This window comes from Meles meles, chromosome 11 (assembly GCF_922984935.1).
Source record: "Meles meles chromosome 11, mMelMel3.1 paternal haplotype, whole genome shotgun sequence".
Taxonomy (NCBI): Eukaryota; Metazoa; Chordata; class Mammalia; order Carnivora; family Mustelidae; genus Meles; species Meles meles.
This window is the reverse complement of record NC_060076.1, coordinates 4,738,753-4,764,282: the sequence shown is the minus strand read 5'-3', so window position 1 is coordinate 4,764,282 and position 25,530 is coordinate 4,738,753. Positions and strand designations below refer to the sequence as shown.

The following is a 25,530-nucleotide window of genomic DNA, read 5'->3' as shown; positions in this document are numbered from 1 at the left end:
TCTTAGATGACCAGGGTGTGCTCAGAGAAGGTGCGCTGCGGCACACTAGGGAACTTCCCGGTCGGTAGAGCATAACTTGACCGGGAGCTGCTGCTGGGTTGGTGTGAGCTGAGGGAAGAGGGTACGAAGGGTGTCCCCCGGGCTAGTGGTGATTACCTTTTGAGCTGGAGCGGCTCTTCTTGCCTCCTTTAGTATTATTTGCATTTATTAGGCCGAATGTGTGTTTGCAACATCTAATGGTTGCAGAGAACCAGTCACAAAGGTCACCCGTGTGAATGTGAATGACATACAGCTTGTGGAGAGCGGTCCCTGGACCGGGCAGCCGGTGCATTTTCGGCTCTTCCCTGGCAGGAGCTTCTCCCAGGCTCTGTGTTTTGCTCAGCCTCCTCCCGAGTGCCCTGGCTGCTGGGGTTGGGGCCCTGGTGGCTCTCAGGAATCTACCCGAGTCAGTCACGTGTGTCTGCTCATCTGTCGGTGGCCCTCGGAAACTGCCTTGTTGATCTGGTTAGAAAGAACAATCCAATACAAATACCATCTCCAGTTTCTGTTCTCTGCTAAATCAGACTGTACCAGAAAGAACATAGATTTTAGTGACATTTGCCGAGAGCTGCTCACTTGCTGATTCACCGCTCTCTGGAGGTGGAAGAGGAAGGAGGAATTCAGTACAGGTGTGTGTGTGTGTGTGTGTGTGTGTGTGTGTGTTTCTTTTATTTGCTAGGTCCCTGGTAAGTTCTGACCCTGGATAGAGAGGCCTGTGTGTGGCGCCTCTCTCCAACTGTCCATCTCCAGCTGTAAATTGAAATTGTCTTTTCTTGTCGTTGTTAAATCAACCGCATTTTCAAAAGAGGAGTGAGGCCAGGAATTCTTCCCAGACTGCAGTGGATTTCTAGTCAGAGTCCTCCACAGGCTTCGGCCCACGCCCGTGAGCTAGATATGTAGGGACTGACCCCATGGCCCGTGAACAAAGGAGCCATAACAGTTTGAGTTGGTCAGGAGCGATGACAAGGGTCGCTGGAACCGTCCGGCAGGTACTGTGGCTTGGAGCTTCAAGACAGACCCCTGTGGATGGGGAGCTCAGAGCCGCCACACCTTCTGGAGCTCTGGGACTTCTGTTGGAGTCCCTCGGTGATGCAGTGCCTGCCCAGACCCCACTCCAGCACGCCCTCAACCCGCACCCTCACCACGGCGCCGGGAGTGCTGGCAGAGCCCGGGGTACTGTGGGCATCGTATCCTGGTGGCCACGTGGCCATTCTCTGGGGCCCACTGAGTGCCTGTGTTTTGGAGCCGACTTGGATGTCAGGCTGACCTGGGTTTGAGCTCAGGTGTTCCAGTGTCCTGACTTGTTGGTAGTAACCTTGGGCCAGTCTTGGAACCTCTCGGACTTAGCATCTTGTCTGTAAAATGAGGTACACATACCGTTTTCTTTTCATTTGACAGAGAGCACAAGCAGGGAGAGCAGCAGGGAGAGGGAGAAGCAGGTCATTGCAGAGCAGGGCGCCCAATGCAGGCCTTGATCCCAGGACTGCGGGATCATGACCTGAGCCGAAGGCAAATGGAGCCACCCAGGCATCCCCACATACCTTTTTCCTGGTGGTTTATCTATTTTGTTTCTTGGTTCAAAGACTTTTTTTTTTTTTTTTTAAAGATTTTATTTATTTGACAGAGATCACAAGTAGGCAGAGAGGCAGAGAGAGAGAGAGAGGAAGGGAAGCAGGCTCCCTCCTGAGCAGAGAGCTGGATGCAGGACTGATTCTCAGGACCCTGAGACCATGACCTGAGCCGAAGGCAGAGGCTTAACCCACTGAGCCACCCAGGCGCCCCTCAAAGAACTGTTTTTAATTCCATTTTATTCAAATATATTCATTAAATTACTTTTGGCTTGCTCCTCATTGCTTGTTTCTGCATCCCTCAGCATTAAGTCATGTCTTTTTTTCTTCTTTAGGGAGAGTGGGGGCGGGGGCAGAGGGAGAGAGAGAATCCCAGGCAGGCTCCCCTGTCACTGGGGAGTTCTGTACCGGGCTTAATCCCACAACCCTGAGATCAGGACCCCTTAGCCGAAACCAAGATCAGATGCTTAAACCACTGAGCCACCCAGGCGCCTCCGTCATGTCTTTTTTCCAACTTCTAGAATTGGATGCTTAATTTCATACTGTTGTGTTAGAAATTTAAGGTTTTTAGATTACTAAATGTCTTCTGAGTACAAATTTGTCTATTTAAAAAGTTTTGATGTTTAGTGTTCTTTTCTCCATCTGTGCTTTTCTAGGTATTCTACAGCGATGATTTTGAATTTCCTTTTTTTTTTTTCCTCTTAAATTTATTTGATAAAGAGAGAGATCACAGGTAGGTAGAGAGAGAGGAGGAAGCAGGCTCTCCGCCGAGCAGAGAGCCTGATGTGGGGCTCGATCCCAGGACTCTGGGATCACCACCTGAGCTGAAGGCAGAGGCTTAATCCACTGAGCCACCCAGGTGCCCCTGAATTTCCTTTTGATTCAAAAAAATTCTTAAGAGAGTTTTAAGGTTTCCAACTGATGGGATTATTTTGTACTTCTGCTTTCATTATGTCTTGTTTTATTGCACTGTGGTCAGAGAGTTTTTTGCTTTTTATATTTTGGGTTTTTCCTTGAAGTTTCATATGTAGTCACTTTTTCTAGGGTAAAGATTTCATTTTTAAGTTATCTCTACTCTAGTGCAGGGCTCGAACTCACAAGCCAGAGATCAAGAGTCACATGCTTTGCTGACTGAGCCAGCTGGGCGCCCTTGGTCACTTTTTTTTTTTTTTTAAGATTATTTATTTATTTGACATAGAGATCACAAGTAGGCAGAGAGGCAGGCAGAGAGAGAGGGGAAGCAGGCTCCCTGCTGAGCAGAGAGCCCCATGTGGGGCTCGATCCCAGGACCCTGAGATCATGACCTGAGCCGAAGGCAGAGGCTTAACCCACAGAGCCACCCGGGCACCCCCCATGATCACTTTTTGAATATGTTTGCTGATCTGCCTTAATTAGGTCATCTGTTATCTTCTCTATTTTGCGTTGGCTTGATCCACCAAGGTATAGAGATTTTTCCCCAGTGTTTTCTTCTTACAGTTACTTTTTTCGTTTTGAAGTAACTCCGTGTGTAACAGGTTTGTGCCCGTTGGTGTTTTCGGTACGGACTGCCCCTCTCTGCTCTGCTTCTTTCTTGTGTGCGCTGCTTTCATTCAGCATTGGATCTGCGAGCTTCATCCATGTCCTTGTGTGTGAGTGTATTCATTCTCGTTGCTGAATAGTATTCCGTTGTGTGGATGTGTGGATGCAGCGTTGACTGGTTCTGCTGGTGACAGACTTTCAGCTTGCGTAAGTTTCCGTCCGAGCCGTTCTGCGTGATGCTGCTGGTGACGTTTGTACACATCTCCCGGGATGTGTAGATGGTCTCGTGCTGTTGGGTTCATACCGAGAATGGAAGGGTTGGGTTGCAGGGGCGGCATACGGCAGTTTTCCAGTGACTGTACCAGTCGGCACGCCCGCTCGCAGGGGGTGGGAGTTGTCCTTGCCACACGCACTCCCCAGCACTGGTGAGTGTGGCCCTGTAAAGACAGTAGTTCTCCCGAGTTTAAACTCTGGCTTCCATGTAATTCCAGTCAAGATCCCAGCAGGCTTTGCTTTTGTTGTTTCACGTGGAAATTGACAAATGGATTCTGAAATTTTATATGAACGCGCGAAGAGCCAAGAACAAGCTGTGCATTCTTTTTTTTTTTTTTTTAAGATTTTATTTATTTATTTGACGGAGATTTCAAGCAGGCAGAGAGGCAGGCAGAGAGAGATAGAAGGAAGCAGGCTCCCTGCTGAGCAGAGAGCCCGATGCGGGGCTCGATCCCAGGACCCTGGGATCATGACCTGAGCCGAAGGCAGAGGCTTTAACCCACTGAGCCACCCAGGCGCCCCCAAGCTGTGCATTCTTGAGGAAGAACGGAACTGCAAGACCTGCCGTCCGGGACGTGCGGGCTTCGTAGAAGCTGTGATAGTGAGGGTAGCCCCGTGTCGTCAGGGATAGACGATAGGCTGGTAGAACGGAACAACGATTTTGAAATAAACTTCATAGAAGTAGTCGGTTTATGACACAGGTGCCACATGACAAAGGGAGAAGGTGGCCTTTTCCAAAAAGGCACTGGGACCATGAGTCTTATGCCTCAGATCCCATCCAGAATCATGCTTACATGGATTATAGAGCCCACTGTGAAAGATGAGACAGTAGATCTTCTAAAAGAAAACACAGAATATCTTCATGATCTTGGATGAGACAAATTCCTTAAGTGGGACACAGAAAGCACTCCCAGAATAGGTAAATTGATAAATTAAACAACATTAAAACTTCTGTCTTCTCCTTTTTAGAAATGCTCCAGTAAAATGCTGCAAATGCTATTTTATAAGTGCCCAGTGACGTCTGATAATCTGTGAGTTTATCCCTTGGAACCGTCTGTCCTGTTCTCATCGCATGGCTGCTGACCTGCCTGTTGTGCAGCGGCCATCTTGGGCTTCCTTTGGTTGTCATTTCTGGGGCTTTGTCCCTCTGTTGGATCATTTGTTTCCTGGTTCCCATGCACGTTTCAGTTGGGTAGTTGGAGCATCAGTAACCGTGGCTATCTTAAGCGGCATTAAACAGTGAGGACGTGATTGCCTCAGGTATGTGGAAATCCACAGGGGGCAGGTTTCCAATTGGTTGGTCCAGTCTGCCATGTTGTCATTAAGGACAAGATGTCTTAGTTGTTTGGGTGGGTCCCCGAGGAGCCTTGTTGAGCCGAGGGGCCGTAGAGGGAATGGATTTCTCTTAGAGCGAGCCTGGTCCTCCCCCCAGCTGGCTGTGGGGCAGCCCTCACTGTTGCTAGGGAAGGAGGAGGAGATCACTTCCTCCAGGAAGGAGGAAGGAACCATTAGCTGCTGTGACATTTGTCTCTGTGTTGGATCGCTCTCTTGTTTGTCAGAGTATATTCCTCTGCAACTTTCTGAGGTGTATGTTTTGAGCCCTTGTGTGAGTCTGAAAGTGTCGTTTTCTATCCCCACACTTGACTTGGTCAGCTGAGTATTAGATGCTAGGTTGAAAATCATTTTCCAGGAAGGGGAATGATGTTGGTGGGAAGTACAGAAGTGCCTCGTCGTTGCTCTTAAGACTTTTTTTTGCCATTTTGGTTGTTCCCCCTGGGATTTTCTTTTTCTTGTGCGTGGGTGGGGCATTTTCATGAGCTTGGGGTTCTTCTCTTAATCCCCGATGTACTTTGATCTTTTGGTATCTGTTATTCTGAGCACTACATGGGTACTTGCAGTCTTGCAACCTGGGGGGTTTTCATGTTTTTCTCATTTGATAAATTCTTGCCTTTTTCTCTGGGAAATCCTGTTTCCATACTCCTAGTTAAGTTTGGACCCCTGGGTTCATCCTTTAATTTTGGGCTGGGAGGGGAAGACCAGCATTCATCTTCTTGCTACTTTTTCTGAGATTTCCTTAATTATATCTTTCATTTCCTCTGTTGAAATTAAAATTTAAAGAAATGTAGACTAGGGGGCACCTGGGTGGCTCAGTGGGTTAAAGCCTCTGCCTTCGGCTCAAGTCATGATCTCAGGATTCTGGGATTGAGCCCCACATCTGGCTCTCTGCTCGGCAAGGAGCCTGCTTCCCCCCAACCCCCCTGCCTCTGCCTACTTATGATCTCTCTGTCAAATAAATAAATAAAATCTTTTAAAATAGTTTGGGGGCGCCTGGGTGGCTCAGTTGGTTAAAGCCTCTGCCTTCAGCTCAGGTCATGATCCCAGGGTCCTGGGATGGAGCCCCGCATTGGGCTCTCTGCTCAGCAGGGAGCCTGCTTCCTTCTCTCTCTCTGCTTGCCTCTCTGCCTACTTCTGATCTCTGTCTTCCAAATAAATAAATAAAATCTTTAAAAAAAATGTAGAATAGTTTGGATTTACAGAAAAGTTTTAGTTTCTGTATACGGTACTGCCAATTTCTCTGTGTTACAAAGTTCTAATGTTAGTATACTTTGTCCCAACTAATTAACCAACACTGATACATTGTTGTTCATTGAAGTCTGTACCTAATTCAGGTTTTGTTAGTTTTTTACCTTACATTCTTTTTTCTATTCCAAGATCACATATTTAGTTGTCCTTACTCCTTGGTTTCCTCCAGACTGACAGACAGTTACTGGATTTTTCCTTGTTTCTGATGACCTGGACAGTTTTGAGGAGTACTGGCCCCATATTTTCTAGCATGTCTCTCCGTTGAGATTTGTCTGATGATTAACGTAAGGTGGTGGGTTTTGGCTAATCATATGTTTAATACTTCTTAGGACTTTTTCTGATTGTCCCTGATGGGGAAAAAAAATCTGTTTCTGTTGCGTGAGTGTAGTATCTTCTCTTAGTTTTCTGAGGATACTCATTTTATATATATTTTATATATTACTTCCTTTTAAAAAAAAAAAAAAACTTTGGTTCCTGGCATTGTCTGTTTCTTCCAGTTACTTTTGTTTGTTGTGTATTGGTTTGTGCCTTTTCACGGAGGCCTTTCCGATGTCTGTGGTCTCAGGCACACACAGCTGACTGGGGCCTGAGTGGCTGGGTCAGCGGGGGCTCTTCCCTGTAGGGCGAGCGGGTGGGAGGGCCCCAGGTTTTTGTATCTGTTGGGTTTCAAGAGACCACTCCTTGCTCTTTGCCAGGGGCGTGGAGAGAGGGGCTGAACGTTGTTTGCAATAAGTTCGTCCGCCACCCTGCGGTGAGGCTGACGGCAGAGGGGGCCCACGTGCCCAGGGTTTGCCACTCAGTTTTCTCCAAGCTTGTTCTTTATTTGGTGGCGGTGGTGTTGCTTTAAGTTCTTTTCCTCACCCCCACCTCCTTGGATCCTGGCTTTTCAAGTCTAGACTTAACCTTATTTAATTTATCCAGAGGGGAAAGGGCTCTTTCATGAAGCCCGCCCACCTTTAAGTCCCCACCTCCTTGTCCTCAGAGGAGCCCGCCACCTCTCAGGGCCTCCCCGGCTGTCCTGTTTGTAGGATCCTTGGGTCTGCAAGACCTGTTTTCCCTCATGTCTCTTCCTTGTCGGCCAGAACCTGGCCTTTGGTGCCCTTTGTTGTTTATTTTCATTTTAGGGGATTTTCAGAAGGGTGAGCTATAAATGCCTCTAGTCTTTCTTGAAGGTTTTCACCAGAACCTCCCTGCGTTCCAGATAGCATTTCTTGAATCAAATGGGATTGAACGAAGGGGAGTGTGTGTGCAGGTAGAGGCCCGGTCATGTTTTCGCGCGTGTGTTTCAGTAGTGGCGTGTGTGTTTGTCGCTTGCGGGGCTCTGCTGCTGCCGTGCAGGGGGAGGGGGCAATCTGCCGTGGTTGTCTTTTTGTGTCAGACATCGAGTGCTGCGTCTGCGACTGCGGCTGCAGAGCGGTGCAAGGCCCAGAAGACAGGGCAGGTTGGGATGCCTGCTCGTGGGTCGCCACTTCCTTGCACGCATGGCCGTGAACTCTGTCCTTTCCCCTCCAGGACTCTTGAGAAAGTTTGGAGCCCAGAGCCTCCCGGGCTGCAGCAGGAGGCTGGGCGCTAGGCGGAGTGTGGCAGGGAAGTCACCCCGTGCGGCGAGTACCCCGGCAGGCTGTTTGTGTCGCACCTTGTGACGGGCATTTGTCGTCCTCCAGCGGCCTGCTCAAGCAGACTTTCTGTCCCTGCGTGGAGACGCGCAAGTGGAAGAGGCTGAGGTGTCCCTGGCCTCAGGTAGTTCCTTCTGTGTGTGTAGAGAGAGCCACTGTCTGCAAGAGCCCCTCAGTCGCCTCTGGGGCAGCCTTGAGCGTGTGCGGCCCGCGGTGGCCACTGTTTGCAGGTGCTCGACCCAGCCTCTGTCCCTCCTCCCTCTGGTGTGTTTATCGCAGTGGCTCTGCGAGGGCACTGGCTTGGGGGGGTGCGGGGGATGCTTTCCACGGGGCTCAGACCAACCCTTCCTGCTGCCTGGTCTCCCTCTGCCAGCCCAGCTTCCAGCCTCTACAGTGACGTCATGCCTGCGGGAAGGCTTTGGGTACACACAGTCACTGTCGGGGCTCTTGACGTGCCCTGCTTGGCCTGTCAGCAGTCCTCTGGAAGCTTTCCTTAAAATCATCTTTATAATTTTCTTAAACCAGTCGCAGATTGGCTAAGAATGTAGTTAACAGTGATGGATGACTCTCGTCGGCAGACCCTTCTGAACTAGGAAACGAGAGCAGGGGGAGCAGGGCAGCAGGTGGCAGGTGGCCTGCGTGCAGGTGCGTGCAGGTGCGTGCAGGTGCAGGGCGACCCGCCAGCACTGGAGCTGGTGCACCGTGGTAACTGCTGTTGTCTTAAAGCTTCTATCAAGCATATATTCCTTTTGTTCCTGAAGAACAGGATGGATAAACAACTGAGTGGGCTAAGATTTCCCCCTGCTTGGAGCAGTGTTCTCACACCAGTGCGTGAGGGCACTGGGTCCTCAGGCTGCTGCCCTGAAGCGGGAGACCTTGAAGCTGGGGCAGTTTTGCCTCCTTTAAGATGTAGCCGCGGTGGCGTCTTTATCTCAAGAGGGTTTCCTCAGTGTGAAAGTGAGTCTCTGCCTCTTGGGAATTTCTTACAGGGCCCACCACCAGATGCTAGACCGTTCTCGGGTTTCTCATGGTGGTTTTGGAAGCCTGCATTCTGCGTCGGGGCCCTTCAGCGGTGATGAACCTGAGTGGGGACAGGTCCCTTGGTCACAGGAGCGGGTACAAGCACAGGTGGGAGCCCAGAGGTGGGGAGGATGAAGGCCTCACCACTTGCACAGTCATCGGAGGGAGGAGTGTTGTGCGCGAGGCTGACGGAGGGGCTGGGCAGCCGAGACATGAGCTGTGTGGAGCCAGTGTGACAGCTGCCCTTGGCCGAGAACCTTCTAAGGGCAAACAAGCACCGGGTCACGTGTGTCGTGTTCCTTCTCTCAGTTATTCCTGATGTCAGACCTGGGAGGTGGTAACACTATGTTCATCCCTATTTACTCCATGAGGAAACAGGCCTAAAGGCACAGCCAGTGTGGGGCAGAGGTGAGATGCAAACCCCGAGTTTTGGAGAGATGAGACTGGGGGGCCGTTTGGGGCCCGTGTGTCGGGCTGGAGGTTTGGTCTTGTCCGTGGCATCCCGATGAGAGTGTGATGGCAGGGGCTTCTGATCTGGTTGGGCCCTGGTTGGGGTGGGGGGCAAGGGCCAGTCCCGGAGAGCTGTGTGTGGTCCAGGGAGTCAAGGGTGGGGCTTACAGACCCAAGTGTGCGGAGGACTGGGCTGGGGAAGTGCTTTGGTCCCTGTGGCACATGTCTTATTTCTTATTTTTAATTTCTGTTGCTTCCTGAGCATGCGCTCTGTGGGTGGAGGGTGGGGACCAGAAACTCCGTTTTCATCCCGAAGTTGTTCCCTCACCTTTATTTTCAAGCAGCTTGCTCTGAGAGAGGTTTGTGCTCTGTGTCCACAGACGCCCCTCACGGCTCTGCGGAAACCTAGAGGCCGCGTGTCTGCAGGTGGAAGGACTGGATTTTGCCACAAAGAGCCCAGGCCCCAGCTTTTCAGACAGGTCGCTCCTCCCAGCCGGGCGGGGCGCGCAGAAGTGTGGGTCCCCGCGTCTCTGACTGCTGCCCTGTAGGGAGCCTCTGAAAGCTGGAGGTGTGCAGGCTGTTCGGCCTGTGCTGTTGGTGGGGAGGTGGTGGAGTTCCCCTGCCAAACCCAGCCAGGACACCCCCCCGCCCCCCTCCACTTCTGTCCCCAGCTCCTGCTCTGAACTGATGCGTACGTGCAGCTCTTTCACCCGAACTCGCCTTCCTGTAACGCGTTACTTGCCTTTAGACTAGGGGGTCAGAAAAGTGCAGCCTGTTTTTGTAAATAAAGTTTTATTGGAACACAGTCTGGCCCTTTGTGTGTCGTCTGCTTGCTCCTGTGCTGCAGCGGCAGACTGGGTCAGGGGGTAGTTGTCGTGGGGTCTGTGGGTCGCAAAGCCAGACACGCTGTCCTCTCACGGGAAGCAGTCGTGTTCCGGGGCTGGGGTCTCTGCCGACGACACATCCTGGGCACACGTAACAGTCAGTGAGTGTCTGAGGATTTGAAGTAGGAGGTGTGGGGCCTGCCTTAAGTTACGGTTCTTCTTTGCCAGACGATGGCATGTTGGCGGAGGGTGGGATTATGTAGTAATCTCGTACCGGGATTTTGTGGTGATGGCTCTCCATGGCTGAGACCAACGAGTATACTGAGCAACAGGTACGTCCTTTCTGGCGCCTCTGGCGGTTTCCTCAAGCGTTTATCCAGCCTGCTGTCAGCTTTCCGTTCCGGTTGGATCATGTTTTTTGGTATGTTTGGTGTCCCGGTGGGACCTTTCCGTTCCTTCTATGTGGAGACATAGGCGAAGGCTGCCTTCGTCCCCCCGCACCCCCAGGCCGGGGGCTCCTGCTCGGGCCTCACTGCGGTGGCGCATGCTGGCCTCACAGTTGCAGCGGGTCCCGAGTCTTCACCCCGTGACTGTGCGCGGGGAGAGCAGCGCCTTAGCTGGAGCACACAGTAGGTCCTTCCTCAGTGTTGGTGACGTCTCCAGGTCCTGAGGGTTGAAGTCTGGTAGCCTTGCGACCTTGGACAATGTACTTTTCTGTCTGGACTGCATCTTAGTGTCCTCTGTAAAGCAGGCTGGCGGCCGTAGTCTCTTCCAGAATGAGGGCGCGTGGGTGCCCAGCAGGAGCTAATGTGTGGCTGCAGTGGTTCCCTGGGGAGTGAGTGAAGGCCCCTCGGATCACCTGGCCAGGTGGGCGGCTGGAGCCGGCTGATACCTAGGCGGAGGGAGATTAATCCTGTCCCCCAGTGAGACGGAGTGCGGGAGGCTTTCCCTCTGGCAGGCAGCTGGCGCGCCGGCTCAGTGACCTGAGTGACAGGTGGGGCTGCCGTCCGCAGAGTTGGGCTTGATACTAGGCTGCTTCTGTGGGCAGATCTTACCGGTGGCTCTTGCGCCAGGGGATCCTGGGCCTCTCAGAGCACTTCTTTAGATGACTTGCCAGAATATGCAGACCTGAATATGCTTTTAAATGTCCTTTTCTTCGGGGCGCCTGGGTGGCCCCGTGGCATCTGCCTTTGCGTCCTAGGGTCCGTCCTGGGATCAAGCCTCACATCTGGCTCCCTGCTCAGCGGGAAGCCTGCTTCTCCTGCTCTCCCTGCTTGTGTTCTCACTCTTACTGTCTCTCTCTGTCAAATAAATAAAATCTTTTTTTTTTTTTTAAGATCTTATTTATCCATTTGACAGACAGAGATCACAAGTAGGCAGAGAGGCAGGCAGAGAGAGAGGAGGAAGCAGGCTCCCCGCAGAGCAGAGAGCCTGATGCGGGGCTCAGTCCCAGGACCCTGGGATCATGACCCAAGCCTAAGGCAGAGGCTTTAACCCACTGAGCCACCCAGGTGCCCCAAATAAATAAAATCTTAAAAAAAAAATGTCCTTTTCCTCGTAACACAAAGCTATCTTCTTGTGGATTTGGGGCCCTTTTTTCCTTCCGCCTAATGGTGATATTTTCGTGCAGGGCGGCCCTTCTCAAAATGCCCCAGGGCCTCCTGGCATGCTTCCCTGGCATGCCTCAGAGTGGCTGCCGTGGGAAAGAGCGGGGTTACCACGGTGCGGGGGGGGGGGGCCAGGCAGGCCCCCTCCTGGCACGGCACCCTGGGCTCCTATCTGTTATATATGGAGTACTGAGGATCTAAGTTAGGTTTAATTTGGGGGGAGAATGAATTCTGTTACCTACCAAAGGGAGAGAAAGCCGTGGCGACGAGCCAGGCTCAGGCCGCGCCGGTCTGCAGGGACCTGGTGTGCCTCAGCTGGTTCCTGTCCGCGGGTCCGGGCGTGAGTCAGGCTTGTGTGAACACGCCTTGGACCCGCTGAGAAACACGTTCTCTCGTCTCGTCTGGCTTCGAGATTCACACCCAGATATTTGCTGCACTTTTCTGCCATCTGGTGAGACCAGTCAGGCTGTGTGTGTGTGTGTGTGTGTGTGTGTGTGTGTGTGTGTGTGTGTTAGTGTCTCGGCGGATAGAAACTCAGGAGATGCCTGTGAGCTGTTCACACTCTGTTCACACTCCTACAGACAGGTGGTGCTCCTGGGCTGGTGTTTGTAAAGACCAAGGGGCGAGCGGAGCGGCCCCGCTGTCCTGGAGAGGCCTGTGGGCGGGGATACCCGGATGATTGTATCTGTGTCCAGGGAAATCTGGCTTAATGAAAGAAACACCGTGTGCTCCAAGGCCAGTGTCTGTAACCTTATTTTGTAAAGGACCAGGCAGTAAATAGCTTATGCTTTGTGGGCCCTCCAGGCCCTCCCTCTATGCGGTCTTCCTGGAAAAGTGTGCGGCCCCTCCCCCATAGATGCTGTTTCCATAGCGACGGCGGCTCCATCGCTTCGCCTGTTAGCCCCACAGCTTTAGGTAGGAATAGAGGACCGGGCCCGGGATGTGTGATAAGAGACGGCAGTAAATCATCTGTACCTTCTGTGGCACTGGGGGCTATTAACATCGATGCGTTTGATCTTTTGAACCATCTGGGACTTGGGAAATCTTGTCTTGGCCCCTCAGTTCTGTAGACGGGGAAACTGAGAGCCAGGGAGGCCCACGATGTGTCAACAGGTGCAAAACTTGGTTCAGAAGTGGGAGGAGGAGGCGCTGCAAAAACTTGCGCGTCCGGGTTTAACGCGGCCGTGTGTCCCGTGTGCCGTGCCCTGGCTTCCCCGAGGTGCGCTGGTTGCCGGAGGTGGGGGACGCATCTCCCCTGCACATAGTAGGTGCTCGGATAGTATTTGCTGAAGGCTTGGTTTTCTCGGGAGGGTTTCAAGCAACAGCCATAGACCAACTAACAATCCTATACACAGTTCTAAGTTCCCAGGAGAGTGGATCCTGTTTGCCCTGGGTTTTTCTTCTTTTTTTTTTTTCTTTTTCCCCAGGAGTGCCAGGACTGGGGGTGTGGTCAGGCTTTTGGTCTCCTAGTGCTTTCTGGGGGTGGGGGTGGGGACTGGTTCGTTCTTAGGAGGGTGTTGTCACCTGGAAGGCCCAGGAGAGCTGTCTGTGTCCACCGCAGCCTCTGCCCACAGGACCGGGCGGTGCAGAATCAGGGAAAGGTCTGTTTGTATCCGTGAACTGGCAGAAGTTTGGAGCAACAGATTTTAAGAATGCTTTCTAGCCCTGTTTGTGGAAACAGTTATTTTCTGGTCGAGTCTCAGAATTAAAAGACATTTGATGTGTAGAAGTTAAGCATGCAAGGATTTTGTGTGGAAATCCCAGCCCAGAATGGCTGGTAAATAAATTTTCCTTCCCTGGCCTTAGTCAGTTTGGTTTTTAGTTTAGTAAGGAACTCTGCAGTTAGACGAATTTAAATTAACAGTGCTAAAGCTGTAGTTCTGCCGGGTGTGGGGCCGGGAAGGGGACACCGTGGATTTCATTCAGAAATGTTTGTAGGGTCACTGGTCTGGTGAGAGCTGTGGTCAGGGACAGCAGAGAGGTAGCTGCCATGTATCGTTTTGCATCATTTTCTGGAACCGGTTTCTTATTAATTAGCTCTGTGACCATGGGTGGTCACGTCATCTCTTCTGGCTGGACATACGGAGGGGTGCACCGAGCTGGCCCTCTGCTGCATCCCACACCCGGCTCAGTGCTTGGCACACACTGGTGCCTAATAAAAGCCTCTTAAATGAATGAGTGTTTTTCTGTTGTAACCAATTACCGTAACTCTAGTGGCTTAAAACAATGCAGTTGTAGGGGCGCCTGGGTGGCTCAGTGGGTTAAGTGTCTGCCTTTGGCTCAGGCCCTGCTCTCAGGGTCCTCGGATCCAGCCCCAGGTCGGACTCCCTGCTCAATGAGGAGCCTGCTTCTCCCTCTCCTGCTACCCACCTCACCCGCTCACACGCGCTCTCTCTCAAATAAAATCCTAAAAAAACAACAGTGCAAATGCATCCTCCTACAGTTGTGGAGGTCAGAAGTCTGAAGTGAGTCTTTCTGGGCTACACACAGTCAAGGTGTTGGTGAGGCTGATTCCTTCTGGAGACTCGGTGTTGGGCTGGGGGTGGGGGGCATTCTTTTCCTCACTTTTCTCCAGCTCCGACAAGCTTGTGCAGCCCTTGCTCGGGCCCCTCCCATCCTCAAAGAGCACTCCAGCCTCGGCTCCTGAGGCGCCCCACAGCTTTCTGACTGTGGCCCTCCTGCACTCCCTTCTAGGGACCTTGTGATCACTGTGGGCCTGCCCACCTAATCCAGGACCTTCTCCCTGTCTCGAGAGCCTTATGTTAATCACATCTCCAGAATCCCTTTTGCTGTGTAAGGTAAGGAAGTCACTGGTTCTGGGAATTCAGATGTGAGCTTCTTGGTTATGCGGCCTGCCACGGAGTTTGTGAAAAGAGTTCTAAGTAGAAAAGTCTGGAAGTGTCTAGACACAGTCCACAGGGTAATCTCATGTAGGGGGCCCTGCCCCACTCCTGCTTGAGCTGTAGGGCCTCTCCCGGGCCGCCCAGTTACTGCCTACCTGGAGGCCTTGGAAGGTGCTTGCTCAAGACTTCCTTTTACACCCAGGGTGAGTGAACTTTTCTACTTGTGGCATTGCGGGCCACATAGGGTGTTATGGATTCTTTGTTTTTTTTAAAACAAATGTGAAAAGCGATTTTTTAAAAAAGATTTTATTTGTTTATTTGACAGAGATCACAAGTAGGCAGAGAGAGGGAGGGAAGCAGGCTCCCCGCTGAGCAGAGAGCCCGATGCGGGGCTCAATCCCAGGACCCTGGGATCGTGACCTGAGCAGAAAGCAGAGGCTTTAACCCACTGAGCCACCCAGGTGCTCCTGAAAAGTGATTTTATTTTATTATTACTATTTTTTAAAGATTTTTATTTATTTGACAGACAGAAATCACAAGTAGGCAGAGTGGCAGGCAGAGAGAGAAGGAAGCAGGCTCCTCGCTGAGAGAGCCCGATGCGGGGCTCCATCCCAGGACCCCAGGATCATGACCTGAGCCGAAGGCAGAGGCTTTAACCCACTGAGCCACCCAGGCGTTCCTGAAAGGTGATTTTAAAAAATCATTCTTAGTTTGAGGGCTTATAAATAATAGCTAGGATGCTGACCAGTGTTTGCCAGCCCCTGTTCTAGACTGTAAGCTCTGTGAGGCAGGGGCCCCAAGTCCCCATCACCATGGTGACAATCTCAAGGGCTTCTGCTAATAGGGGGGAGGAGGAGGGGGGAGGGTGTGTGTCTGTGTGTGTCTCGCGTTCCTATCGAATGATCTTTTGATGGAAGTGCCTGAAAGTTAGGTCTCACCCAGTTCTAATGGGGAGTTTCAGGTTGATTCACATTTGAGGCCCTGTCGGTGCTGGTTATTTTGACGAAAATCAAATCTAGTTCCCGCCCTGGGGGGCTCGCCGTCCAGCGCGGGGAAGGATGCTGCTGTTAGTTATGACTGGTAGGGGTGCAGCAAAAACCCACTGGAGCCAGCTCTGGGGAGGGAGATTTAAAAATAAAGGGATGTGTTATGGAACCCTGCGGCACCAGAATCAGGATTTGGACACTTTGGGCGAGTTACTGTGCCTGGTCATTCTTTGCTCCTGGCTGGTGAGGCAGACACGGGGGGCGGGGGGGGGGGACAACTGACACGTAAGCTTGGGAGCTCTGAGCACTTTGGAGCGTTTGTGGTTTCTGTCTTCCTTGAGCTGACTCTCCTACAGATTTCATTCATTTTCAAGATTTATCAAATGAATGAAAGGCTACATGTACCCAGTTTTGTGTAAGAACCAGCTTGGTTCGTCTTCAGCCTGGTGCCAGGCTCCGTGAGCCTGGAGGTGCGTGATGTCACTGTCTCCTGATGTCACTGTCTCCTGATGTCACTGTCTCCTGATGTCACTGTCTCCTGATGTCACTGTCTCCTGATGTCACTGTCTCCTGTTAACATTTTTTTTTTTTGGCCCCGGTTTGTAGCTGATCTTTGCTCCCGTGCTTTATATAAAAGTCTTGATCATAATATATAGGATTCTGTCGTCCTCCCCGGTTTGGCGGCATGCTTTGCCAGCCCACTGAAAGCTGTTCCTTCCGGCCTGTATGGTCTCAGAATAGGGTAAGACAGCAAACCATACTGCGGCCACTGCCACCAGGCGTCCTGCATCGGCAGGAACTGTTCGCGCTCACCTCTGACATACGTGTGAGCAGTACGTCTGAGTGACTGTGTCAGCTTTCTTCCTCATACATGAATTCCAGAGGGAAGTAGCGATCGCTCTTACAAGTCTATTTTTCGTGATCCAGTTTTAGAAACTATAGCCAAGAACCTCTTGGGTATAGGATAGAAGACATGGAAGCTCTTGGTCCCCAGGTGAGTCGCCTATCATGGGGCGCTCACTCACCCTTGGCAGGCGCAGGCTCAGTATCTGCACGGATGAGTGAGTAACATGCCAGTAGACTTAGAGCAGCCGGTAGGAAATGAGAGCGAGGCAGAGGGAAGGAGCTGCCGTCTTGGTTGTCTCGTCAAAGTTTTCCAAGTGGAGGGGGCAGCGGAGCCCGAACAGCACCCCTCCCCTGCGCAGTCTCTCCTGGGGGTGCGTCTGCGTCCGCACCCGCGTGCGCCCCAGGGAGCCCTGCTTCTGTTGCCCGAGCCCGTGCTTTTTCTCTGGCTGCAGGTTCTTTGGTTTGAGAACTGCACACACTTGGCTGGTCCTGCGGACCACCCTGATTCGCATTGTTTCCCTTTGATTTGGTTTGGCTCATCCTTGAAATGAACGGCCTTCATGCACAGGTTGTGTACCTCCCCTGCTCTGCCCGAGTTCTGGCGTTAATGTGGGTGTGCTGCAGAGATGAGCATTTCTTTTTCCATCTTGAAGAGTTGTCCTTGACTTGGAGTGAGGACTCAGTGTGGAAAGGTTTACATTTCAGTGTCGCTGGTGAGAGGTAGACTCTGGCCCATTCAGCCAGGATAGGACTTCTCAACGTTGGGGTGGGGGAGGGACCGCCTACCAAATGTTCTTTAAGTGTGAGCAGAACGGCCTGTGTGTGGTAAGGGAGATTGTCCAGGGACAGAATCCAAGGCTTTCTTCAGGTCTTCAAGGAGATCCGTGATCCCTGAAGAATTCAGTCCATTGCCTTGGGTGTTCTGGTGGATTAACACTCCTTTTTTCCTTTTCTTTTCTTTCTTCCTTTTTTTTTTTTTGACATTTCAAAGGCAGATCGGGAGTGGTGCCGAGAAAAATTTCCTTACTAGATGACATTTCATCGCAATGTCCGATCGTTTGGGGCAAATAACCAAGGGCAAGGATGGGAAAAGCAAGTATTCGACTCTCAGCCTGTTTGATAAGTATAAAGGAAAATCAGTAGACGCGGTCAGATCCTCAGGTAAGAACCGGGGTGAGGCCAGTTCTCTATGCTTTTCCTTATGTGAGAAACCCCGGTCAGCAATGGTGAAGACCCAGAGTTCCCCTGGTCACACTGCCTTCTGGGCATGGAGTGGTCACCCAGCAGATCTGGGGACACAGAACCCCACTCTCCCCTCCCCCTGGCTCCCTGCTCCTGTTTGGTGTCTGATTTCGGGCCTGTTCCAGAGGCAGAGAGGGCCGCTGCAGGCAGGATATCCTGACTCTGCCTCCATGGATTGTGTCCTCCTCTGTCTTATCTCCTGGAAGCGCGGACAGGTTCCCCTCCGTGGGTAGACTGGAACTTCATTTGCATTAGTTACCCTGTTTTAGACGTTGTGGTTCTGACATTCAGGAGCGTGGTGGGGAAGGTCCTGTTGACACTGTCCACCCCCTGGGAGGATTTGGGGACTGTCGAGGGCCCTGCTCAGGCCCGGCCCGTGGCTAGGCGGAGGCTGTCCCTTCTGTCCCGCTGCGCGGCGCCTCAGCTGCGCAAGGTGGTTACCGTGTGGGCGGAGGCTGCTGGGCCTGGCTCCCTGCCCGTGGCGTAAACTCCCTGTGCCTGCTCCTGCTCTAGTACAGTGGAAGCCTCGGCGCAGATGTCAGCCTCTCCCGTGGCTCTGAGGCCTCGGCCATGGCCTTGTAAAGCGGCCGAAGCAGCTCCCTGACCGTTTCCTTTGCTTGCACGCAGGCGGCCCCTTGCGTCTGTTCGGCTGTCTTTGTCATCATAGCTTAGAGCGTGAAAGACCAGTCGCCTCCCGGCCTCTTTCTTCTGAAACTTGCCTGTCTCCACCCCTCTGTTCCGCAGTTATTCCTAGACATGGCTTACAGAGTCTCGGGAAAGTTGCCGCGGCCCGGCGCATGCCGCCACCTGCAAACCTGCCAAGCTTGAAGTCTGAAAACAGAGGAAACGACCCCAACATCGTGATAGTTCCCAAGGACGGGACGGGATGGGCAAACAAGCAGGATCAGCAAGACCCAAAGAGGTACGAGCAGAGGGGGCAGGTAGGGGGCTGTAGCCAGAGCCTCACGGAGCGCCGCGGCCCCCTTCCCTTCTGCAGAGGGCGGTGGCCGAGCTGGAGAGCCGGGGAGATCCCAGAGGAAGCGTCTTTCGCCCTGACTCCTGCTGCTTGGTGGTTTCTTGCTCTTTGCCTTCGTTTTCCTGCTCCGGGAGCAGCAGCAGCAGGGCTTCTGTGGGCTGCCTCGTCCCCAGTGACCAGTGTCCCCCGTGCCTCATTAGGAAGGGCCTCATCACCCCAGAGGAGCTTATGCAATGCCTCGGTGCCGGTTCCTGGGCCAGTGCGGGCCGCTGCGGGCAGGGCAGGTGCTCGAGGGTACTCCGCTCTGGTGGTCGTCCCTTTGTGCTGGTTCCGGTGTCCCAGCTTCAGGGATAGCAGCTCTCCGTAAAGACTGCTGCAGTTGGTTGCTCCAAATAGACCCAGTTAGGAAGGAGAACAATCCAGAATCCTCCTTATTCAGGGTTGGTACGCAGCCTCCCTGCAGGCTCGCACCACTGGCAGCACAGCACGTACCGGAGCCGTCGGCGGCCCCGGGTCTGGCACCGAAATCATGAGAGCGACAGCAACTGTAGGGGCTACTGTTGAGCAAGAGAGGGGATGTGGGGGGGTGGGGGGTTCCAGCTCGGCCCCAGGCGCATGGCCTGGGCCTTTCCCTCCCACTTTCCACTCCGGGTCTCTGCTACTGGGCGCCAGCGAGCCAGAACAGTGTGCAGGAGAGGGGATTTGGGATTTGTACTGGGAGGGGACCAGGGAGGGACAGGACCTTGCTAAGGCTGGCCAGCAGGACCTGCTGCTAGGGTTTGCCTGTCGGGAAGTGAGAACAGGTGGTCTGGTCTCCTGTGTCTGCCCTCGATCTCCTCTTGTGCTCTGGCTTCCAGTGCTGGGATCCAGAGAGTAAAAGGGACCTAGAGTGCAGCCTGCCAACCCGTGTCCTTTTCTCTCACTGGAAATGGCCATGGTGGCTTTTTTTTTTTTTTAGAGAGAGGGAGCGTGTGTGTGAGCGCAGGGGTGGGAGGAGGGGGAGGAGGAGAGGCAGAGGCAGAGAGAGACTCTTAAGCAGGCATCCAGGCATCCAGCGCGGAGCCAGATGCAGGGCTCAATCTCACGACCCTGAGATCATGACCTGAGCCGGAACCAAGAGTCTGGTGCTTCATCAGCTGAGCCCCACAGACGCTCTGGCCGTGGTGGCTTCTGTAAAACTTCCTGTACTTACTTCAGACAAGATGTAGAGAGTAAGCACACAGTTCAGTCGGGTGAGCATGAAGGAACAGTAAAAATATGGTCCGAAAAGCTGTTTTTACATTTTTTCCAACAGTTTATTTAGGGGTCATACAGGTTGATGGTGAGGCCTGACTTCCAGGATCAGCCAGGCCACTTCCTCCCAGCTTTCCGGAGTCTGGATAGTGATCTGCTTTGTGCACTCCAGTGTCCTAGGAGATACGAGGACACCGGGCGGTTGTAGGACATGGAGGGGCTGACGCAAGTCGGGCAGCCGGCACGGAGAGTGTGTTGGCGGGGGTCCGCCGCTGCTGTCGTTTTGTTCAGACGGTTGATGCCACGGACTCTGTACCGACGTGGATATGGTACATTTCAACCCAAGAGTTGACATGCCTCCACGCCAGTTCCAGAGAGTGAGGACAGGGCCTCACTTCCTGCTTATGGCGCTGCTGCCGTCGTTGGCACAGAAAGGGCCAGGGGACCTGAATGAGGCCGGTATTGCAGCACGTCAGCCGGGGGAAGGCAGAGACAGGGCTCCGGATGAGGCAGCGGACCCCAGGCGCTGGTCCTCTGCTCCCCTGGGCCACGTCCTCCCTCGGGGTCGCAGGGAGGGGACGGGCTAAGGGCCACCAGCACTGGGACTCTGTGCTTAGGTTTGGAGAACACAAAAGCAACGCTATGCAGCAGCTTCTGTTGTAGGTAGAAGGTGACGTGAGAGGAGATTGGTGGCCTTCACTTTGTGGTGAGGCTGCCCACGGGGCTCCTTGGGTCATGTCGGCCCCTGCAGCGTATGCATGTGTAGCATTTGGCCTCAGCTTACTGGTGAGCCTCCGGCATCGGGGGAGACTGGTTGAGCAGACTGTGGCCCTCCTCGGGTCTCATCGAGCAGAACAAGTGACCAGAGGCTCTGGGTGAGCAGACGTCATCCTCACAGCCCCTGGTTGCTTGTGGAGTGTGTTATCAGCCGACACAGTCTTCTTTGCAGGGCACTCGGGCCATACCTTGTGAACTTCAGAACCCCTTTTGACCCAGCAGTTCCACGTCTAAGAATTTAGACTACTGAATGACACAGAAGTATGCAAAAGATGTGTATTAAGTTCTCATTGAAGTTTTGCCAGTAATGGGGGAAAAAAATTGGGGATGGGGCCCATCCAGTTGTACTGTATCTCTAGAACCAAGAGTAGAGCCGTGTGCCTTCCCGGAGCACATTAGATACGTTAAGTAAAAACAAGTTACGAATTGTATGTGTGGTGTCGTCCCACTCATGTTAAAAAAATACTATGCTAATATATATAGCAAAATCTGCTCGGTGTTTCACTCTGGAGGATGAGATCGTGACAAATTCTGTGTTAGATATATTTATACATTTATTTTTACTCTGGGCACATACTTCTTTTATAAGCCAATGAGCAAAATCACATCTCTCAAAGGCATCAGCCCCCTGCACTGCTGTGAGCGCTCAGTCAGGAGTCCGGGCCTCGGAGCCCCTTCCCTGTGTGACTCAGTTTCCCTGTTGGCGGCTCTTCCAGCCCTTGCTTATGGTGAGCTACCAGGTGGTGCAGGGGCAGCCCTGCCTGGAGGCCGAGGACCGTCCTGCCCAGCAGACGGCCGTGGCTAGGCCTTGGAGGGGGCCCAGCTTCTCGTGGGCTCTGCGGTGGGAGAGTCTGCCGGGGAGAGCTGATGCGCTGCTGCCCAGGCTCTGGGAGGCTCGGAGGGGCCTGTGTGCGCCCGCACCTGTCTGACCGCCGTGCCCCCCACCTTGTCCAGTTCCAGTGCGACGGGCTCTCCGCCGCCGGAGTCGCTGCCGCAGCCGGGTTTGCAGAGGCCTGTCTCCAGCTTACAGAAGCCGACACAGTCGAGCAGCCAGGAGGTAGGTGCCGCGTGACCCGCTCCTTCTGGAGGCGAGCCTGGCAGGGGGCTGTGGGAAAGGCGCACGGGACATTTTCACGGGTCCCCTGAGGTGACTTGAGTCTGCAGCTTTTGGAGAGAGGCCCCAGATCCAGAACAGTACAGACACCTAACTTGCTTTCTGGTGTCTTACCTTGAGGGGAGGTCACTGGGATCTCCAGGCCAGATCAGGGGCCCCCGGTCATGCTCCATGGGGACCGGTTAGGTCACAGGAAGGTTTGGGGTCCGTGGAGAAACAAAATTAAGCAGGCTCCTTTACTGTCAGACCTCTCGTCAGTGCCTTTCGTGTGCTCGTGTGTGCTGTGACTCTCTGCAAAGACAGTGAGTGGCACTCCCTGAACCCATCTGTCCTAGGAAACCTGTCTAACTGAACCAGTCTCTAGAGACAGGTGTCTCCAAGAACACTCTTTGGGAGATACTGATCTGTGACCCTTGGTTGATGCGTTTAAAGTCTCCTAATGGGGGCGCCGGGCTGGCTTAGTTGGTGGCACACGTGACTCGTGATCTTGGGGTTTGAAGTCACATGGAGATTACTTAAAAAAGAAAATCTTAAAAATAAATAAAGTAGAGTATTTTCCTAAACAGAAAACCAGGATCTAATCAGGCAAGGGCTCCTAAGGTACTCAGTCCATCAGAGTCTGTGGATCTCGTGGGCCGGTGGGCTGATGCACTGGCTGTTGGCTAGAAATCCCGGTGAGACGCCTGCAGACCTTCTAGACCACAGGGCACGTAGACAGACACCTAACATTGCGCAGCTGTCCGGAAAACCGCCTGCACTGCTATATTTTCGTTTAGTACTGCTCCCTGGGCAACAGAAGGTCTGAGATGCCATCCCCAACCGCTGGGGAGAATGTATGGCCTCGCCAGAAAGGCACCCTCCCCCACCTGACACCGAGCTGTGCTTTCGATACTAAAGGAAAAGGTGAGAGAAGTCCACATCCACGCAAAGCTCCCCTGTTCACTGGCCTGAATCCACGAGTGCCTGGCACCCAGCCAGAGTCCAGAGTTGCGCTCGGCTCTGTCTCCTGGACTTGGAAGCTAAGAGACTGGGGCAGCCTTGGTTCTCCACCCTTGCTGACCGCCAGACTCGCCTCGGGAGCTGCTAGAAGTGGATCTGTGTCTGTCCCCCGGGACTGCAGAGTCTGGGCTGGGCCTGGCGTGGGCCTGGCGTCTGCTGACCGGAGCTGCTGACCGTGGTGACCAGCGTGCTGGTCACTCTGCCCTGGGCTCAGCTCTTCCCACGGGATGGCGGTGAGAAGGGAGTCCCAGTATTTCCAGCAGCTGAAGCCTCGCCCGAGAGACATGACAGCACTTGCTGGAAGCATGCCAGGAACTCTGACGGCAACGTTACTGCCGCTTCTCGGCCCTGAGCCATTCTCTTCCCGCGTGGTGCCTTTGGTGGGCAAGGGCAGGGGCACCATGGTGAGGACTCAGACACCACATGGGAGTCTGTGGGATGCCGAGGCCCCCGTGCTTCCTGTGGACTGGCCGGTCCCAGCAGCCCTGCCCTGTTTCGTCACTGGCCCAGGCCTTCCGTGGTCTGTGCGCAGGGGCCTGTGGCCATCCCAGGGCCCCCGGCCACTCCTGATACATGAATGGGTGGTGAGACCTAGTCAGCTCTGCACAGAAAGTGAGAGCCTGTGCTGGTGCTGGGGGCAGGGCTGGCCGGAAGGGGTCGATACCGAATGTGAGGTCTGACCCCGCAAGTGCCGAGATGTTCTGTTGCGGCAGCTTTGTTTTGTGCATTTTTACCTTCCGTTGCGGGGGAGGGAGGCTGCTAGGTTGAATGCTCTCTGGGAAAGGCAGGTGGTCTCAGTGGCTGGGGACTCGACGGGGCTTGGGACACAGGCTGAGCGGGGACAGGTCCTGGTCCTGCCCCCCTCACTGGCTAGTCACTTGTTTCTGAGCCTCAGCTGGGAGAGGACTACTAGAACCTTCCCAGGGTGTGGGCGGGTTTGCTCAATGAGGTGTGCCTCGCATAACGCCTCACCTGCTGGGAGCTTTCAGCACGGCTGCGTGTGAGCCCGCGAGTCCAGATCAGCAGAGAAAGGCCTACGAGTTGCTGTGCCTCGTAGGATGACAGTAATTACAGATGGTGGCGTAGTGGCCCTTCCGGCGAAAGATGAGGCGCTGGGCTCTTGCCGGCCATGGTACATGGGATTTGAGACACGTGCTGGAATTGGGGTCTGGTTGTTAACCTCTGGAGCCAGGCACAGTAGCGCTGTGTGGGCATGAGAGGCTACCTGACAGAATGTTCTGGAGTGCAGTCTGAAGGGGACATGGGCTTGAGTCCTGGCCCTGCTGCAGGACCAGGACGTGAGCTGGCCATCCCCTCCGTCCTGCTCCTCACCCGTGCTGTGGGCCCGGCAGCTCCTGACCCTCGGGCGGCCGCACAGGTGGGCAGCCCGGTGGAAAGCAGGCCGATGGCCCTGGCTTTACTCTCATTTCCTTCCTTCCTCCAGAACACAGATTCAGTGCCAGGTGGACCAAAGTCATGGGCACAGCTGAATGGAAAGCCAGCAGGACACGAAGGTGGTAAGTGTGGGTGGTGGTGTTGGGCTGGGTATGTGGGAGGGACAGGTACCTTTTCTGGACTGTTCCCTTGGGTCTTGGCAGCCCTTGGCCTCGGGCTTTGTGGGATCTCTGTGAGCTAGCTTCTGGTCCGTGCAGCCTTTCCCTCTGTCCCAGGGGTGGGAGCGCCGATTCCGTCAAGCTTGTCAGTTCTGGTTTCCGGAGTGTTGTGAGTCGGGGCATTCCTCCCGAGGTGCGTGGAGAGGCTGGACGCCGGCCTGCTGCGCTCTGACCTGCCAGAGCCACTGGTGGACCCGAGAGCTGCTTGGCAGTGTGGCCGACAGGCGTCCGCTTCCTCTCGCCCAGGCCTGTGGGGAGGCAGTGTGGCGTGGTAGGGCGTGAGCTGCGGGCCTGGGCCCTGGGAATTGAGCGGCTTGCGTTTTGGATGGTGACACCGTACTTGCTACCGTTCACGGCCTGTCCGACCTGGGAAGCACTTGGGCCAGCAGAGCTGCAGCCGAAGCGGCCCCACAGAGGGAGACGGGGAGGAGGAGGAGCTCAGCTCCCGGTGACTGCTGAGGGGACAGCCAGACTCCTCCCCACCACCGGTGACCGGAGGCCTCAGAGAATGCGGGCCCTGGCTCCGTAGGTACTTTTGAGAGAAGCCAAAAATCCATATTTTTCTGCGTGAGCCCTCCTAACTTTTCCTGTTAGCTTGAATATTTCTAGCACACTGCGCCCATCCAGCTGCGTGATGCCTCCGCGCTGCAGAGAGGGGGCTGCCAGGGGCGTGGGTGCCCATGAGCGCTCTTCCTCCCGGGAGAGCATGGGCTGCCCCGTTGTACCCTCTGCCCCCGGTCCTGGCGGCACCCTGGGCCTCCCGCGTGCCTGACAGCTGGGGCTTGGCCAGCTGCCTTCTGCAGCTCGTGCGGAAGCGCAGCTGATGCCCGCCTGCCCCGCGCCCTTCCCTGCTTGCCCGGTGCACGTGTGCGCCTTCTGGGAGGGAGTCGCCCGTGCTTGGAGTCTCTGTCCTCAGTCTCCAGTGCAGAGTGACACGTCAGTCAGCAGCGTGCCGTGTGCTGTCAAGTTCCAGCTCCTCCAGGGGAGCGCGGGGCTGGAGAGCTCGGCCTGCGTGGGTCCCACCTGCGAGGGCGTTTTAAGGATTCCAGTCTCTGGATGAGGTAGAGGGGGCCGACCAGTGGGGGACTGCAGGGGGAGGGCGGCAGCAAGTATCTCAGTCCCATATAATTAGGTCTTTAAAGAGGCTTTATAAAGGGCACTCGCTAGATTGTCTTCACAGTAGTCTTTATCTGTGAGGCTTGAAATTAAAAAAAAAAAAAAAGATTTTAGTTATTTGAGAGAGAGAGAGAGAGAGAGAAGCACAAGCAGGGAGGAGAGGTAGAAACAGGCTCTCCCCGAGCAGGGAGCACGATGTGGGGGCTCGATCCCGGGATCCTGGGATCATAACCTGAGCTGAAGGCAGAGGCGTCACGACTGCGCCACCTAGGTGCCCTGAGAGGCTA

General features: G+C 54.0%; 1 protein-coding gene across 8 annotated transcripts in view; it reads left to right on the top strand.

Annotated features, from left to right (window-relative positions):
• The window catches only part of PRRC2B (proline rich coiled-coil 2B), an 88,757-nt gene that overhangs the window by 12,393 nt on the left and 50,834 nt on the right, over positions 1 to 25,530 (top strand). For 7 of the 8 annotated variants that reach the window (XM_046023632.1, XM_046023633.1, XM_046023631.1 and 4 more), the window contains exons 2-5: positions 17,165 to 17,334; positions 18,160 to 18,337; positions 21,356 to 21,458; positions 23,959 to 24,031. In XM_046023632.1, coding sequence (XP_045879588.1) covers positions 17,220 to 17,334; positions 18,160 to 18,337; positions 21,356 to 21,458; positions 23,959 to 24,031 — 469 coding nt within the window. In that variant the 5' untranslated portion in view covers positions 17,165 to 17,219. The remainder of the gene's footprint in view (positions 1 to 17,164; positions 17,335 to 18,159; positions 18,338 to 21,355; positions 21,459 to 23,958; positions 24,032 to 25,530) is intronic. The other variant, XM_046023628.1, reaches the window with a different exon arrangement.